This window comes from Chanodichthys erythropterus, chromosome 10 (assembly GCF_024489055.1).
Source record: "Chanodichthys erythropterus isolate Z2021 chromosome 10, ASM2448905v1, whole genome shotgun sequence".
Classification (NCBI taxonomy): domain Eukaryota; kingdom Metazoa; phylum Chordata; class Actinopteri; order Cypriniformes; family Xenocyprididae; genus Chanodichthys; species Chanodichthys erythropterus.
In genome coordinates, this window is record NC_090230.1 from 34,215,736 (window position 1) to 34,235,565 (window position 19,830).

The following is a 19,830-nucleotide window of genomic DNA, read 5'->3' on the forward strand; positions in this document are numbered from 1 at the left end:
TACATATTAATAATCCCGACTGTTACGTAACAGTCGGTGTTATGTTGAGATTCGCCTGTTCTTCTGAGGTCTTTTAAACAAATGAGATTTATATAAGAAGGAGGAAACAATGGTGTTTGAGACTCACTGTATGTCATTTCCATGTTCTGAACTCTTGTTTTTCAACTATGCCAAGGTAAATTCAATTTTGTAATTCTAGGGCAACTTTAAGACGACACTTTTTTAGAACGAGGAAAAAAAGATTGGATAGGGAAAACTCTGGCTCTGTGTGGATGTGGCCTTAGGCTACACAGATAACATTCTGGAGCAGATTTTATTCTGGGAAAGTAAAATGATTCACTTCCTGCTGATGCATATGCATTGATCTTGAAACATTGATTTTTAAATCGTGAATTGCTTGTTTCAAGCAATAGTTGATTTAAAATGCTAAAAATCGAATGAATTACGATTCTGTAAAGTATTATTCAACATTTTTAAATAACTTTTTTTAGCTTTAATAAGAATCAATGTACGTTTAATTAATATAGTGAAGACTAAGCAGTTTTATATTACATTTATTACTTTATCTGTAGAATTTCTTACTTTAATTTTACTGTTAGATCTACCTAAAAAACAGTTTATTCCATTCTTCTACTATTTATTTGCAGTGTTGGGGAAGTTGCTGTTAAAAGTAATGCATTACAATATTGACAACAAAAAAAAGTTATATTTTTGGCAAAAGTAAAGGCCCTTTCAACACCAAAGCCTCAGGCTGAAGGAAATGCAAATTCACGCCTCAGTCAATAAATGGGAAAAAAAAGTAACTTAACTCAGATATTTTGTTGTAAATTTAAAAGTGAGGGTTAGGGTCACTTACTGTAGTTACCCCCAACATTGTTCATTTGTCATATTTCTTGTCATTTCTTCTTTTATTTTTACTGACTGATTACTGGTTTTCTTCAGTAATTGCTTTTATTGAGAGCTTTTTACTTATATTAGGCTAGTATTAGATTCACTTGCATTAATACACCTTCTCAAGCTTTCATGTCAGCTGCAGTGTTTTTTCCTGCCTTTTAAATGCATTTAAATTCATGATATTTCATGAATCTTCAGCAGAGAAGTGAATTGTGCCGATTCTCGCAAGAACACAATCAAACTGATGCTCTTCATGTTTCGTGTGATTGCAGATGTCACACTTTCAGGCACACGCACTGCAGCGTTACCAATAAGATCAAACCCTGAGTTGACGGAAAATGTTTATAGCAAACGTGCTGTTCTTCTGCAAAGCGACAGACAAATTTACACCAAACTGCCGCAGACATACAGCCTTTGACGTACATTTTTTAGGTCATGGCCCACCAGTTGAGAACCATTGCTGTAGACATTGAGAGAGAAACTAAAGGATAGAGCAGTCTGTTAGCATGGAGAGAGTTAGCTGGAAACACGAGCTGCTGTCTGCAACCAGAGAGGGATTTTGAGAGTCCATTACAGTAGTAATCATATAATAAGGTTTCCCCTGTCATTCTGGAATAAAGAAAAGGCTCATTTTCTTGTCAAGCTCTCCTCAGGGAGCCACTCTCTCCTATCAGCGGGGGAATGCCACTTACGCCAGCGCCAATCTAACGCCACGGCAAAGTATTTATTTGGGGGTTGGAGTTTTGGTGTTGTGAGAGGGAGTAGAAATACAGAGGGAAATAAGTGACAGAGAGGAGGTAAACACCGGTCTCAACGGACATTAAGAGGGCTATATTATGAAAAACATGATATTACTTAATAAAAAGTCAATCTGCAATCTAAAGATCACCCATATTTACTCTGTTCAAACAAGCGTACAATACAGTCCGATTCTTGAACAGGACTAGGGTTGTCAAAAGTACCAACTTCGGTACCAGGTCATGATATGACGATACAAGCATTTCCCCCAAGCATTTTGAGTGCTGTTGAGTGGATTCTTAAACACCCCTAATTGGCCATTGTGTTCACACGTTCAACATTCATGTCTGTGATTGGCTACAATAATCAACACTTCAAAAACATGTTGTAAATAGACATATTTAACGTTCTTCACCGATCGCTTACACAGATACACACGGGAGCATTTGAAAGCAGGCATCTATCAGCGAATACCCTGTGTATCTGTATACGTACTTGATGAATATGTTTTTGAAGCATTGATCTCTGTAGCCAATTACAGACATATCTTTTGAGCATGTGAACACAATGACCAATCAGAGGTGTTTGAGAATCCACTCAACAGCACTCAAAATGCTAGGGGGAAATGTTGGTATCATCACATTTGTTAAATTTCAGTACTGACTTTGAACTTTAATCATTTCCAATTTCTCAATTTTTTTTTTCTACTAATATTACAATATTACAATATATATATATATATATATATATATATATATATATATATATATATATATATATATATATATATATATATATATATATATATATATTTATTATATATAGGGGTTTAACGGTACATGTATTCTTACCGAAAGGATGACAGATCACTGTACAGGCGCTCCAGTTCCACCGGCAGCGCGAGCGAACACGATTATCAATGAAATCTTGTAAACAATATGTCAACAATATGAAATCTTTCACTTAATATATGCACTGTATTAGCCTATATATTCATTATATTTTACTTAACCTTTTAGTAATGTCTTGATTATTTAATTTATTTAATGTATGTTTATATAAATCTATCATGAAAATGACAGCTACTGTGTAGAAATGATTATATTTCAACAACGAATTGAAGTAAAAACATTTAGAAGTTAATGCAAAAACTGCCTTATGTGCATCTAACATGTTTGCATACAATTTGTTATTTGAGTGTTGATTATTTTATCTAAAAATAAAAAGCAATTGAATTTAGGCTAATAGTTTGGGCTCAGTTGTTAACAATTAATATTATAGTAGCATAATGTTCAAGTAAGGGCTCCCTACATATTTTATACCATTAGCAAAGATAATCTTTTTAACCTTAAGAAACTTTTAGTTAAAATTTCATTTAATATATTTAAAGACAAAAACACAATTTGTTCAGTAAACCACTGTTTAATAATAAAAAAAGCAATTTTATGATTAGTTTTCTCCCCACCTGCTGTACCGAAAACCACACCGAACCGTGACTTCAAAACCGAGTTATGTACCAAACCGTGAGTTTTGTGTACCATTACACCATTTTTATATTATATATATATATATATATATATATATATATATATATATATATATTATATATATATATATATATATATATATATATTACATGAATATATTTTATATATAAATATAATATATTTTTGTTAAATACATACATGCATGTGTGTGTATTTATATATATATATTATATACACAGTACACACATATTATGTAAACACAAACTTTTATTTTGTATGGAAATAATCATTTGATAGCACTAAAAATAAATTGTGGAAAATAGTCATGAAAAACTAATTTACTTTATAATTTCAGGTGCAAGAAACTATAATTATAACTGAACTTCAAAAGGAAAAAATAAAATGTCACTTTTTAAAAAAAGAGAGTGAACAGAGGCCGAATAAAGAATAAGGGAATGACATATGAGGGAAAGTGTGTGGAGTGACGCTCGGACACTCCCACGCCTCCTCTACCACTGAGTCACCCCACAAGATGAGGTAATTACAGTAATGAGAGCAGAGAGAGGACGGGTGACGAGCCACCGACGGAGAGAGCAAGAAAGAGAGAGAGGCCATCTAAAACGCTCCTCAAACAGGAACACTGTTGCTTCCGCCCACCAGCCTGCTGTTGAAGTGCGAGCGAGTGAGAGAGAGAGTGTGTGTGTGTCGGGATGTGAGAGAGCAGATGCTTCATTACAGCAGATATAAATCACATGTTATTATAAACGCCAGTTATTACAAGCAGCATTTGGCACAGCCACAAACATCCAAAACACGTGGCCCGCTGCTCACAAACGCCACGCACTTCCTACAGAACCACACGTCTCTGAATCAATCTGTCAGGACACGGCCCGACTCTGAACGTCCAGCTGCTCTCCAAAATCGAACAGTCGGATAAGAAACTGTGTATCATTCCCTTAGCTGCGAGATTTCCTTTTGTACTGAAGTGTCTGGTGCATTAAAGCTCAAGGCAGGATTTATTAATAGCATAAATACTTAAATAGACCATTTAAAGGGATAGTGCACCCAAAAATGACAACTCTGTCATCATTTGTTCACCCTCATGTCATTCCAAACCGAGTGATTTCCATTCCTCCATTTCACCATCCAAAAAGCACAATAAAAGCCCCATTTTACTTGTCCACTATATTCTATATACACATACTAAATTACTTCTGAAGCCATATGGAAAAAATCTTTTACTCTTACACAAAGCTATCACTTGGCTTCAGAAGATTTGCAATATAGCACACAAATGTCATGGATTCATTTTTGTTTTGTAATCATTAGAGCTGCTAGTCAACATTCACTTGCATTGTATGGAAATTGCATAATTATATGGATGAAAAAGAGTCATAGGAGTTTGGTATGATCACAATTTTCATTTTGGGGTGAATTATTCCTTTAAGAGTCAGTGTTGTTTTTGTTAACTACAACTAAAACTATTGAAAATGTTTTTGGAGTAAAGCTGAAATAAAATAAAATATAAATATTAGATGAAAAATTTAAAACTTAAAATGATTACACAATAATTAGAAATGCTGCACTAGTTAGGTACTAAAATTGAAATAAAAAAGCTAAATAAAAGCAACAACAAAAGCACATAAATTACTGAAACTTAAAAGTGAAAATATAAAAGGAAATGCTAATTAAAAATAATAATTTATACTATAATAGCATATAAATATTTTAAATTAACACTGGTATTAAGAGTTTGTGTTGAGGCTTTTAGAATAGTAGTCCGATTCATTTAATGATTTGTATTTTTTTTTATTTCTCTACTCAAGAAGTCAAATAGTTCATCTAACATGGTCGAGTGATTGTTCAGGCTTTTGGGTTTTATCTTTCTGAGCACAATGTCTATACAACAGGATTGATGTGAACTTACCAGAGAAATTGCGCGACACCAGCATGGTGGTCAATATCGCACCCTAGATGCAAGAAAGAGATCATAAGGTAAACAGAGGAATCAAGTGGTGGTTTTCAGACATATAGAGATCAAATGCATTCAGTTGCAGGTATGATGACTTCGAAAAAGAGACATCAGCAGACCTTGAGTTTCCTTCTTGCATTGAACTTCTTCAGGCACTCGACTGTTTCCTGTCTGTGCATCATGGACGCCACAGTGGAGCGTTGCTGTGAGAAACAGAGGAATCATTATATTGATTTAAATTAGAATTGTTTTGCATATACTTTTGGGTCTTAAGGTTAATATGGGACTAAAACTGATCCTATTTAATATAGTACAGATTCCTGGTCTTATTGTGATTGGTTAATATTAAGGGAAAGGGGGGAAAAATTAAGTCCTGCCACATTTAACATTTCAAACATGTAGTTTCATCTTGAAATATACCACATCTTAGAAATAATATAGGTGTCATGTTGACTTTGAGCATAGGTATTCTGGTGAATGTTGGCATTTTGTGCTGGTCGGTGGCCGGTGATACTCACGCAGACCCATGGGTGTTTAAGAGCCTCTTGCGCCGTGATTCTCTTGGCTGGATTGATGGTCAACATCTGATTGATGAGGTTTTTGGCTTCAGGGGTAACCGTGTCCCACTCTGGGGAGGGAAACTATAGGAAACATAGGAGTATGGTTATATTTTGACTCCACAAGTTGTACTGTATGATAGAAACCAAAGGGGACTCACGTCATAAGCCCCGGCTTTGATCTGCTGATAGAGCTTGTGCTGGTCTTCATCCCAAAATGGAGGATACCCCACCAGCAGAATATACAGGATGACTCCTGGAACGACATTATGGATATTTCACTTCTACCAGATTCTATGCATTTCTTGAAATTATATTATAACATCAAATAAAAATAATAATTATATTATATTATATTATATTATATTATATTATATTATATTATATTATATTATATTATATTATATTATATTATATTATAAAATAAACATGATTTTGTTAAAAAAATTAATACACATTCTTTTCAAATATATTTTAAATAATAATATTTTATAAATTACATAAAAATATAATAAATATAAACAATGGCAAATGTTTAATCTATATATATATATATATATATATATATATATATATATATATATATATATATATATATATATATATATATATATATACATACATATATATATATATATATACATACATATATATATATATACATACATATATATATATACATAAATATATATATATATATATATATATATATATATAATTAAATACAAATATATTACATTAAATAAAACAAAAACATTAATTTAATAACAAAAAATATAATAAAATATAATAAATTATACTGTTTACTTGTAGAGACACTATATAAATGTAGACTAAAATTCAGTTCAAGATTGATAGTTTTATTTAACTAAACATTTATTTTGTGACAACAAACAAAAAAATGCTACATAATCTGTGAATTGCTTCATTGATCCTAATGAACCACTTAGTTGAAATGAATCAGAATTCCCAACTACAGACAAAAAAAAAAAAAAAAACACCATCCCACCTACTGATCTGCAAAGCAATTAAATTGCTCGACTAGAGATACTCTAGAGAAAGTGGTCGTGAAACACGACGATGGTGAAAGCGGCGCTTGGCAACAGCCTCTTGACAACACCTGCCGGAAAGAGCTCTCCACATCTGAGAGCTGATGTGTCTGAATATGTGCGGGGTGTCGAGAGAGCCAGAGAGAGAGAGAAAGACGATAGAAATAGATGCAAAGAACTCTATCGGGAGAGAGCGTGTGACTCACCACATGCCCAAATGTCCACAGGTTTCCCATAAGCCTCCTTTCTCAGCACTTCTGGAGAAAGGTAACCTGGCGTTCCAGCAAACCCTTCATGTGAAAGTAAAAAATTATTAAACAAATAATGCACAAGAGTTGAGGATTTTTGCTTGGGAGATTTTAAAGTGACCACATACCAAACCAGGCCTGCTGGTCCCCTTGTACTTCAATGGCCAGGCCAAAGTCGGCCAACTTGACAGCGGCGTTCTTGCATTTACTGGCCAAAAGCAGGTTCTCCGGCTGGGGGGGAGATCAGGGGCGCACTCATATTACTGCTGAACCAAAATCTGATACACGTCACCTTTTAACACTTAACACATAACGTACAACCACAGCTGTGCGTGAGATACAGCATACGAACAGAATCAGCTCCCAAAATATAAGCTGTGCTGGGCAGCGCCAAGTTCAGCGTCACCTGTAGAGTTTGCTTCAACTTTTTTTTTTAAATCATGTTTATTAGCAAATTCCCAGTGATGTACTGCTGAGCTCTTCCTACTTGAGATCTTTGACTTTTGACCTTAAGATTCCAAAACGATTTACCAATGGTGGACACTCAGAATATAAAAAGAAACAAAATGACGACGTTAGCATCGCAGGTGTTGAAATGTCAACAAAGACGCCTCCTAACAAAAACAAAATGCAGATAAATGATCCTGAGCCATTGGTTCTCAACCAGGGAGTCGGGACCCACTAGAGGGCCTCAGCATACTTCAGCTCAAACGGCTAAAAACCAAGACATCATTTCCTATTTTAATTTGTTCCCTCAACAACTACCATTTTTATTTAATTAATAACCAGGGCTCCCAAGGTGTTGAAAAATATGATATATGATAATGATATATGAGGGAACCTAAAAAAGTGATTTCTACACTAGGAAAAGTCATGAAAATGATATAAAATGTATAAATGATATAAATATATTTATATTTCTAGTTATGTGAAGCTATAAAATATTTAAGCACACAGAAGCTGCTATTTTTGACTTTTTTTTAAAGAAAAAGTCTTATTTCTTGATAATGAATGACTGGAAAAGTCATGTAAATTTATTGCCCATAAAGAGTATTAAAACACTCAACTCTTGAAACTTCTAGAATTATGAAATGTATTTTTAAAATTTTAATTACTTGTGTATACACCCTCACCAAGCCATTTTATTATGTACACCTGTACAACTGCTCAAAGTCTCACTGAAGTGCCTTGAAACGTGCAGAATTATTGAATATGTTGACGTAATTTCAATTAAAACAGGGTGGGACATATCAAACAGCTCCTCCCCTTTTTAAAAATAGCCAATAGTGTTTTGTTTATATCAGCTCGGCCAAAGCTGTTGAGCTTGGTAAAGCCTCAGTTTTCTTCTAATCTTTAACTGTTTCTCCTCCTAATCTACAACATTTCACTTTAAAATATATCATTCAAATAGGTTAAATGGGTCGGATACTTTTTGTGACCCGCTCTGTGCTCTCCTGCCTCTGGACCGGAGCAGAATGTGTGTCTGCTCATTGGAAAGCATGTCTTCGCCTCATTGGAAAGCATATTTACACAGTCTTAATCATTCCCTATCCCCTATGGTCCAACCCGGTACTAGCAAGGTGTAATAAAGTGGCTGTTGAGTGTATATAAAACATTTTATTTGAGTATTTTAATACATTTACACTCCTAATGTGTGTAAATAAAAAATTAAGAGAAATAAGCAGTTTTGTCATTCCAGCAGAGGTACCATATGAATATCTTCACCTATATGCAGGGCCTTTGAACATTGTCTTGAAGTATGAGGGATCTTTGAGTCAAACTGGTTGAGAAGCATTGTGCTTAGCAAGGTTAGTATTTGTTCTGCAGGTGATTTTACACACCTGTGTATGCAAACATTTGTTACATTATCAGTAGTAAGGAAGAAACTTTGACTCCCTGATGATTTAGAAACATTTACACATTTATTTTATTTTCTAAACTTTTGAAACATGACTATGAACTATAACTATATCTTGTCTGTATAAATTGCTCTTTCAAAATGGAAAGATGAGAAAACTGCATCTGAGTTTTTGTTCTTCCCGAAACGAATCTTTAATGCTGCTCTTTACTGTCATTCTATCCTAGTGTTCCTCACAGCACCTTCCTCTTGAGACCTGACTGGATTATCTTTAGCTTAACACAGTCGATTTGATCGACAGGACGGGCTCTCAGTGATCTCACTGGTGTTAGATAAAGATTTCAGGAAAATTAGCTTTGTTTCAAACAACACAATTTACCTCCACAGGCATTTACATAGAACGTTGAGAACATTTAACCTGCTAGGGTTGATTTGATTTGATCTTAAAAATTGTACATACACAGCAAAAACTCCAGTGTTAAATTAACTCTCCAGTGTTAAATTAAGTTAATTGAGTGATGATTGTCCATGATAGAAGACACCTGATGTTAAAAAGCCGAATCACTGAAGGAGAAAATCACACATTATATGTCACCATTATGGTGGTCAGTGTTTGCTTAGTTATGTGAATCTAACTCTGAGATTGGGCTCTAAATGAGTTTGGTGATTCGGGTCAAATGATGATTATGTTAAAACATAACCAGCACCACCTAATCATATTTTCTCTTCGCTTGTCTGGCTCCTATAACTCAGTTACAGAAGCCAAACAAAATCCAACGTTAAAAATGTATCCGTGAAGAGCCAAACTAAAGCAAACACTGATTTGTGATTACTTTGTGATTTTCTCCTTCAGTAATTCTGCTTGTTAACATCAGGTGCCTTCAGTAATGGTCAATCATCACTTAATTAATCAATTAATTATCTCATTAACTTTAATACTCTTATTTTAACCAGGGCTCTGCACCGGTTTAAGGAACGTAAATGGAAAACGAACTAAATTATGACTGGAACGTAACCAGAAACGGAAACAAAATCAAATGTAATCGTTCTGAACAGAAACGCTTGAAATGGCCATTAACCGGTTAATAATGTTATTTTATTGTTCCGTTTAATATTTTGATTTGGCAGTCAACCAATCACGAATTCAAATAGTAAAGTCTATGCAAATGTGACACTGTCGCACCCAATGAGTGAAATGCCCGCGCTGACAGGCTCAGCCCAGCTGTCATGTCATCATAGGTTAGGTAAGTCACAATGGCAATACCCTGGCATTAGTTTTTCTGATGATACAGTGGGTACGGAAAGTATTCAGACCCCCTTAAATGTTTCACTCTTTGTTATATTGCAGCCATTTGCTAAAATCATTTAAGTTAATTTTTTTCCCTCATTAATTTACACACAGCACCTCATATTGACAGAAAAACACAGAATTGTTGACATTTTTGCAGATTTATTAAAAAAGAAAAACTGAAATATCACATGGTCCTAAGTATTCAGACCCTTTGCTGTGACACTCATATATTTAACTCAGGTGCTGTCCATTTCTTCTGATCATCCTTGAGATGGTTCTACACCTTCATTTGAGTCCAGCTGTGTTTGATTACTGATTGGACTTGATTAGGAAAGCCACACGCCTGTCTATATAAGACCTTACAGCTCACAGTGCATGTCAGAGCAAATGAGAATCATGAGGTCAAAGGAACTGCCTGAAGAGCACAGAGACACAATTGTTGCAAGGCACAGATCTGGCCAAGGTTACAAAAAAATTTCTGCTGCACTTAAGATTCGTAAGAGCACAGTGGCCTCCATAAAGAAGAACCCAAAGATCTGTGTCTGAGCTCCAGAGATGCAGTCGGGAGATGGGAGAAAGTTGTAGAAAGTCAACCATCACTGCAGCCCTCCACCAGTCGGGGCTTTATGGCAGAGTGGCCTGACGGAAGCATCTCCTCAGTGCAAGACACATGAAGGACAAGACACCATCTTGGAGTCCTTCAGGTGTTTTTTTTAGCAAACTCCATGTGGGCTTTCATGTGTCTTGCACTGAGGAGAGGCTTTCGTCAGGCCACTCTGCCATAAAGCCCCGACAGGTGATGGTTGACTTTCTACAACTTTCTCCCATCTCCCGACTGCATCTCTGGAGCTCAGCCACAGTGATCTTTGGGTTCTTCTTTACCTCTCTCACCAAGGCTCTTCTCCCCCGATAGCTCAGTTTGGCCGGACGGCCAGCTTTAGGAAGGGTTCTGGTCATCCCAAATGTCTTCCATTTAAGGATTATGGAGGCCACTGTGCTCTTAGGAACCTTAAGTGCAGCAGAATTTTTTTTTTGTAACCTTGGCCAGATCTGTGCCTTGCCACTATTCTGTCTCTGAACTCTTCAGGCAGTTCCTTTGACCTCATGATTCTCATTTGCTCTGACATGCACTTTGAGCTGTAAGGTCTTACATAGACAGGTGTGTGGCTTTCCTAATCAAGTCCAATCAGTAGAATCAAACACAGCTGGACTCAAATGAAGGTGTAGAACCATCTCAAGGATGATCAGAAGAAATGGACAGCACCTGAGTTAAATATATGAGTGTCACAGCAAAGGGTCTGAATACTTAGGACCATGTAATATTTCAGTTTTTCTTTTTTAATAAATCTGCAAAAATGTCAACAATTCTGTGTTTTTCTGTCAATATGGGGTGCTGTGTGTAAATTAATGAGGGAAAAAAATGAACTTAAATGATTTTAGCAAATGGCTGCAATATAACAAAGAGTGAAAAATTTAAGGGGGTCTGAATACTTTCCGTACCCACTGTATATGTCACCAACCATCAAGTATTAGGCATACATTTAAGTGAAAATGAATGTCAAGTAATATGCAGCTTGTTGTGCATTTTGAAACCAGCGAAAATTGCAAGATAGTAGCCTACAATTTTCAACGTCAAATCACGCATCTGCAGCTTCTGTGAACGGAGAAAACTAGGCCTACCTACATAACACACATAAAATAAAAGGGATTATTTAGTGAAATATTTCACTCAAATAATTAGGTCTACAGATTAACAAAACGAAAGTGGTTATTTGTGGCGCACTTCAAAGATCTAGAAAAGGAAACAGACATTCTGCTTGTTTTCGTTATTTGAGTCTTTTGTAAATGTATGAATTATGTCTTGCTTTTTTTTCTTGCTTGCAGCCTGTTAAATATTAAAATAAAATACAATCAACGAAACGTTACACTGCTCAATTCTGTAATACAATCTGCCGTTTACCACCGCCTCACTGTGCTGTTATATGTGAAGGATGATGTCAATAATGCGAGTGAAGTATAAAGCTCATATAATAAATAATAGTTTAGCATTCTTCTCAAATGAAAACAGTTGGATTCGTGCTGAATGAGAAAGGTAGGCTACAGATTCACTTTAAATTAATTCGTTTTGCATCTTATTTAGTTTTATTTCCAATAAGTAAACCTGTTTCTCGCCTTGAATATAGCAATAGAAGCTGGAATGGCATTAAAAAAGAAAACAATGTTTTTTTTATTCGTTTTGGCTTGACGTTTATAGGCAATAGCCTCAATAGTCCAACTGTTAACTTTAGAGGTTTTGTTGTGGAGTACATAAGTGAAATAATGTGCTAAACATAATGAAAAATAAATATTATTAATAAAAGTAATTTCTAAAGTAGACTATAAAATATATTTATTATAAATAAATAATAGTCTAATACAAATAATTTTAATAAACAACAATAAAATGAATTTATAATAGAGCATAATATAGGGCAGTTTTCTTCATAATTTATGTTTATAAACATTATAAACAAATCTATGTAGGCTAGGCCACTTTTACATTTTACTTTATTTACCAATAACTTTATTATCATTATTTCTGAATGTAATAATAAAATGTGACGTATATGCGGCTTAAATTTTTTCCTCTCAGGTCGGTATTTTTAACCATGCAGCAAACATTAAAATATCTTGAAAAATACTTTAATTTATAAACCATTGTTTCTCCTTTTGGTTTACATTTGGACAGAATCTTGTTATAAAAGATAATTGTAGGCCTACTGGCTAAGACGGCAAATACACTCTTTGTTTTTCAATAAATAAAATGCTGTACGTATTATTATTATTATTATTAAGTAAGTTACATGCAAAAAATAACGTTATTAACCGTTATTTTTTCTAATCAAACCCGTTTTGGAACATTTATAATACGAAGTAACGCTGGAACAGAAACATTAAAATGCTCGGAGTGGAACGATTGAATTTTTTTTTTTTTTTTCATTTTTAAGCCCTGATTTTAACACTTTAAAGTCCCCGTGTAGTCAATCATTTTATCCCTTAAAACTCCTCTTTGATCACCAAAATAACATTTTTTTCCCTTGAAAAATTCTTTATGCCTTAAAACAGCTTGAATGTAACTCTACACCCTTGCCTCATTTAGTATATGGGGTTCTATAAATATGCAAATTAGCACCGCCTCCACTCACTCACACCAGCTCAGAGACCCACTCGCTGACGATCACACATTGACGTGTTTGTTTACACGGTAGTTTGTGACGTCAGAAACACCAGCGATTTCAAACCGCATTTTTAAGTCTTTTTTTTCACTTCAGTTTTAAAGAGAAAATACTCAGCAGTTGTGTTGACTGATGAATTTGCACATGGTTTGTCTTACAGCACATTAAAACACCACATAGACATACAAACAACATTAAAAACTTGATTTTCATTACAGGGGGACTTTAACACTCTTAAGTGTGGAATCCGATGAGAGTTAATTTATATGCACATACTAACATTCAAAAGTTTGGAGCCAGTAAGATTTTTTAAAAAGGAAATGAATACTTTTATTCAGCAAGGATGCATTAAATCAAAAGTAAAGATCTTTATAATGTTACAAAAGATTTCCATTTAAAACAAAATGCTGTTCTTTTGAACTCTCTATTCATCAAACATGCATCACAGTTTCCACAAAAATATTAAGCAGCACTGTTTTCAACATTGATAATAATGAATGTTTCTTGAGCAGCAAATCATCATATTAGAATAATTTCTGAAGGATCAGGTGACACTGAAGACTGGAGTAACGATGCTGAAAATTCAGCTTTGATCACAGGAATAAATTACATTTTAAAACATATATTCAAATAGAAAACAGTTATTTTACATTGTAAAGAATATTTCACAATATTACTGTTTTTATTGTATTTTTGATCAAATAAATGCAGCCTTGTAGAGCAAAAGAATTCTTTCAAAAACATCTTACTGACCCCAAACTTTTGAACGGTAGTGTACCTCCATAAATATTTACATAGAACATTTAGCAAACGGTATCAAGAAATCCAATAGGGTCCATTTTAATTTCATGTCAAACTTAAAACGCACATACAAATTGTCACATGACCAACTGTCACTCATTTAGACGTATTAGTTAATAATGCATCATCCCACACATTCACACAATGTTCAGCATGAGAGTGCAAGTGTGTGCTATTATTAAGTAGGTTACGTTCACTCTGCTCTGGTGGAAGTTGAGCCACGTGGGAAATTGGGTCCAGAGGAGCAAAGCATCATGGGAAACTTATTCAGTCTCAATCTCTGATCTCTTTCTTTCTCCAGCTACAGATGCCATACTGAAAGAGACGGACGGTCTCTGTTCTGACGCTCGACTGCCGTTGCCATCTGCTGGAGCTATTCGTGGAGCTCAGATGGCATCTCGACGTTTCGAGCTCATGATTTAAAATGCGTTCTGCTTGAGAATCTGTAGGATGGTGTGAAATGCTCAATGACCTTGAGCTGCATCCGGGGAAATGACACTGGAAATGCATTCAGACTGAGATTTGTAACCTGATTCTTTGAAATCTAAAAAAAGCAACTTCTAAACTAAAGCAGGATTAGGAAGAGAAGCAACATGAAATCAAAATTGACCCCATTTACTTTATTAATAGACATTCTTGATCACACTGTAATCGATTTACTGGTGAATGATATCCCATTCTAGTTCATAGTCAACTTGTTTGTGAAGTCTTCAAATTAACTGCATTTAAAATTGACAAAGACAACAGCAAAAGATTTAATCTGGCATATTAGCACAATCTGAAGTTTTAAGCCAGACATAGACATCCATGCACGCAACAGCACAGTCACCCATGCCATATTAAGCCACACCTCCCACTGATTATTAATCATCTCAACATCCGAAACTCATAATGATCATACAGCATACACGGCACATTTGGACATCAAAGCATGCACGACACACGCACAGACAAACATCACCTGTCACTCACCTTGAGATCTCGGTGCACCACGCCCATTTGATGGCAATGAAGCACCGCCTCCAGGATCTGCTGGATGCAGTGACTGCATGCAAACACCAGGGGGCGCATGTTAGTTTGAGCAATGCCATTCTCTCGTGCACAGGCACAGGCAGGAAATGCAGGGCGATTACAAGGAGCTACTAATAATATAACAATACATCTTCGCCAAACATAATAAAATACTTTAAGTGACTCCCTCTTCCAAAAAACTGTCTTGTAAATCTTGTAAAGTGTGGCAAAGACTTTTATCTGCTTGAGGAAGCTCCCTACAACATGTCTAGGTCACATTTCACCACCAAATCAAAAGAAAAACCAATCAATCAATCAGTCTGTCGATCATAAAAAAATATATTTTATTGTTATTTAACTTATTTTTATTCTTGTTATTTATTTTAAATAAAATATTTTATAAAATATTTTTATTAAAATAAAAATTATTTTAAATAAATAAAAACAAAAACATAAAATGTAAAATAAAATTCTTAAAATGATTAATTATTTGTTTATTTATCATTATATTTTAAATGAATAAAAACAAAAATAAAATTAGGAATAAAATTCTTAATGGTTAGTTACTTGTTTATCATAAATACATATTTTTGTTGCTTATTTATTAGTATTATATTTATTAATAATAAATAATAGTCTATTTTATAAATTATTTTTATTATGCATGTTTCATTATATTTTAAATACCTTTTTTCAGAATTAGTCTATTTTATAAATTATATTTCATATTTTAAATAAAAATAAACAAATAAAATGTAAAATAAAATTAATAAAATTATGTATTTATTTATTTATTTATCTATCTATCATAAATTTGTTTATTTATTTTAATTAATTATTTTAATTAATTAATATATTTTGTATTATTTATAGTCTATATGTTTTGTAATTATTATTATTTATTTTTCATTATATTTTAAATAAATAAAAAACAAATAAAATGTAAAATACAATTCTTAAAATGGTTAATTGTTTATTTATCATAAAAAAATGTATTGTTTTTAAATTTACTTTGTATTATATTAACTATAAATAGTCTATTATAAAATATATGTTTTGTAATTATTTATTTTTAATTATATTTTAAATAAATAAACAAATAATAGTTTATTTTATAATCTATCTATCTATCTATCTATCTATCTATCTATCTATCTATCTATCTATCTATCTATCTATCTATCTATCTATCTATCTATCTATCTATCTATCTATCTATCTATCTATCTATCTATCTATCTATCTATCATAAATTCATTTTATTGTTGTTTATTTAAATTATATGTATTATATTTATTATAAATAAGTAGTCTATTTTATAGTCTACTTTAGAAATTATTTCATTATGTTTTAAATAAAAAACAAAAACAAACAAGTAAATAATATTTAAAATAAAATTCTTAAAATGGTTGTGACATTTTCATGCCAGTTAAGCACATTTCCCAAATTTTTATTGCCATAATCAAGGGCTCAAGTTATCAGCTCAGCTAATTAATTCTTTATTTTGATTTCAGAGTAAAATATGACCCAGACAGGTTTCGTGAGATTCACCTTTGGGTTTATCTTATCTGCAAAAACCCTGAAGTGTAACTTGGGACTTGAGGAAGACAACCACCATTACCCAAAACAGGGACCCTTGACAGATAAACAGTTATTTGATGAAATAAAGGCTGCTCCTCTATATTATAACCTCTGTTCAGTCTGCAGAAGTGTTAATGTGCATCAATGTCTTTTGAAACAGCAGACATGCTGCTTTTCCTGCGTACAGAACCCTGTTTTACTGACACAGGAAGCTCTAGCTAACACTACACACTTAAAACTGCTCTCAAGGGTGAGACGATCTCACCACCCACAACGAGAGCGAGCATCAGGAGAGATAGAGAGAAGGTGAAAGAGAAAGACTGAGATGGGAAAGAATCGCAAAAAGAGAGGCAAGACTGGCATGCGGCCCTGGAAAGGCTCCGGCGCTGCAGCGGACTGGAGTGCGGAGAGCCGCGCTGTGTTTTTTGGCAGTCTTGTAGTGAGATAGAGCTTGAGGAAATGTACCGGTGTGTGAGGAGAGGGAGGTGGACGGCGTGAGTCAGCCTGTGTAGGCGTGTGCTGCTGATTTACTGAGAGTGAAAGTGTGTGTGTGTGTGTGTGTGTGTGTGTGTGTGTGTGTGTGTGTGTGTGTGTGTGTGTGTACATGTTGTAAAACTGGAACATACAAAGCCGTTATCTCGTTCTTCTACACTAGGACTCTTCAACTGCCTTCTTTTGGGGGACAAATTATCCAGATGATCCATCTATCAAGTAAAAAAAAATACTGCAAAAAAAGCATGACTTTCACTTTAAATTTCACTTTATAATAATGATCATTTCTTCATTTTAGGAACAGGGTTACAAATTAGGATATATTTAGAGTTTTTGTTTTGTGTTCCACATAATATAATTAATTTTATTTTGTGTAATCTTATCTATCTATCTATCCATCCATCCGTCCATCAATCTATCAATCTATCTATCTATCATGCCATCCATCCATCCATCCATCCATCCATCGTTTCCTCCATGCATCCATCATTCCCTCCATCCATCCATCGTTCCCTCCATCCATTGTTCTATCATTTCCTCCATCCATTCATCCATCCATCGTTCCATCCATCCATCCATCGTTCCCTCCATCATCCTTCTATCATCTCCTCCTTCCATTCATCCATCCATCGTTCCATCCATCCATCAATCGTTTCCTCCATGCATCCATCCATCCATTGTTCCATCCATCCATCCATCCATCCATCGTTTCCTCCATGCATCCATCATTCCCTCCATCCATCCATCGTTCCCTCCATCCATTGTTCTATCATTTCCTCCATCCATTCATCCATCCATCGTTCCATCCATCCATCCATCGTTCCCTCCATCATCCTTCTATCATCTCCTCCATCCATTCATCCATCCATCCATCGTTCCATCCATCCATCAATCATTTCCTCCATGCATCCATCCATCGTTCCCTCCATCCATCCTTCTATCATTTCCTCCATCCATTCATCCATCCATCCATCGTTCCATCCATCCATCAATCATTTCCTCCATGCATCCATCCATCGTTCCCTCCATCCATCCTTCTATCATCTCCTCCATCCATTCATCCATCCATCCATCGTTCCATCCATCCATCAATCATTTCCTCCATGCATCCATCCATCGTTCCCTCCATCCATCCTTCTATCATTTCCTCCATCCATTCATCCATTCGTTTCCTCCATCCATCCATCCATCAATAATTTCCTCCATGCATCCATCCATCGTTCCCTCCATCCATCCTTCTATCATTTCCTCCATCCATTCATCCATTTGTTTCCTCCATCCATCCATCCATCCATCCATCCATCCATCCATCCATCCATCCAATCAACATTCCATCTATATACTGTTCCATCCATTGTTCCATATATCATTCCATCTATCCATCCCTCATTCCTCCATCCATCATTCCCTCCATCCATCCTTCTATCATTTCCTCCATCCATTCATCCATCCATCGTTTCCTCCATTGTTCCATCTATATATCGTTCCATCCACCCATTGTTCCATCTATCATTCCATCCATCCATTGTTTCCTCAATCGTTCCAACCATCCATCAATCCATCCGTCCGTCTGTCCGTCCATCCATCCATCAGATGGAGGGAACGATATATAGATGGAACGATGGATGGACGAATTGATTGATGGATGGTTGGAACAATGGAGGAAACTATAGATGGATGGAATATTGTCCCATCCATCCATCCATCCATCCATCCATCCATCCATCCATCCATCCATCTATACAGGTGCTGGTCATATAATTAGAATATCATCAAAAAGTTGATTTATTTCACTAATTCCATTCAAAAAGTGAAACTTGTATATTATATTCATTCATTACACACAGACATATATTTCAAATGTTTATTTCTTTTAATTTTGTTGATTATAGATGACAACTAAGGAAAATCCCCAATTCAGTATCTCAGAAAATTAGAATATTACTCAAGACCAATACAAAGAAAGGATTTTTAGAAATCTTGGCCAACTGAAAAGTATGAACATGAAACGTATGAGCATGTACAGCACTCAATACATAGTTGGGGCTCCTTTTGCCTGAATTACTGCAGCAATGCGGCGTGGCATGGAGTCGATCAGTCTGTGGCACTGCTCAGGTGTTATGAGAGCCCAGGTTGCTCTGATAGTGGCCTTCAGCTCTTCTGCATTGTTGGGTCTGGCATATTACATCTTCCTCTTCACAATACCCCATAGATTTTCTATGGGGTTAAGGTCAGGCGAGTTTGCTGGCCAATGAAGAACAGGGATACCATGGTCCTTAAATCAGGTACTGGTAGCTTTGGCACTGTGTGCAGGTGTCAAGTCCTGTTGGAAAATGAAATCTGCATCTCCATAAAGTTGGTCAGCAAGCAGGAAGCATGAAGTGCCCTAAAACTTCTTGGTATATGGCTGCGTTGACCTTGATCCTCAGAAAACACAGTGGACCAACACCAGCAGATGACATGGCACCCCAAACCATCACTGACTGTGGAAACTTTACACGGGACCTCAAGCAACGTGGATTGTGTGCCTCTCCTCGCTTCCTCCAGACTCTGGGACACTGATTTCCAATGGAAATGCAAAATTTACTTTCATCAGAGAACATAACTTCAGACCACTCAGCAGCAGTCCAGTCCTT

The 19,830-nt window shown here is 35.0% G+C and overlaps 1 protein-coding gene across 36 annotated transcripts in view; it reads right to left on the reverse strand.

Annotated features, from left to right (window-relative positions):
- LOC137028537 (calcium/calmodulin-dependent protein kinase type II subunit beta) overlaps positions 1 to 19,830 on the reverse strand; it is an 86,420-nt gene that overhangs the window by 37,237 nt on the left and 29,353 nt on the right. For 25 of the 36 annotated variants that reach the window (XM_067397452.1, XM_067397448.1, XM_067397447.1 and 22 more), the window contains exons 6-12: positions 15,083 to 15,155; positions 7,074 to 7,176; positions 6,904 to 6,987; positions 5,810 to 5,904; positions 5,610 to 5,732; positions 5,211 to 5,294; positions 5,047 to 5,089 (exon numbers count right to left, since the gene is read on the reverse strand). In XM_067397452.1, the coding sequence (XP_067253553.1) occupies positions 5,047 to 5,089; positions 5,211 to 5,294; positions 5,610 to 5,732; positions 5,810 to 5,904; positions 6,904 to 6,987; positions 7,074 to 7,176; positions 15,083 to 15,155 (605 nt within the window). The remainder of the gene's footprint in view (positions 1 to 5,046; positions 5,090 to 5,210; positions 5,295 to 5,609; positions 5,733 to 5,809; positions 5,905 to 6,903; positions 6,988 to 7,073; positions 7,177 to 15,082; positions 15,156 to 19,830) is intronic. The other 11 variants (XM_067397437.1, XM_067397466.1, XM_067397450.1 and 8 more) reach the window with 1 other exon arrangement.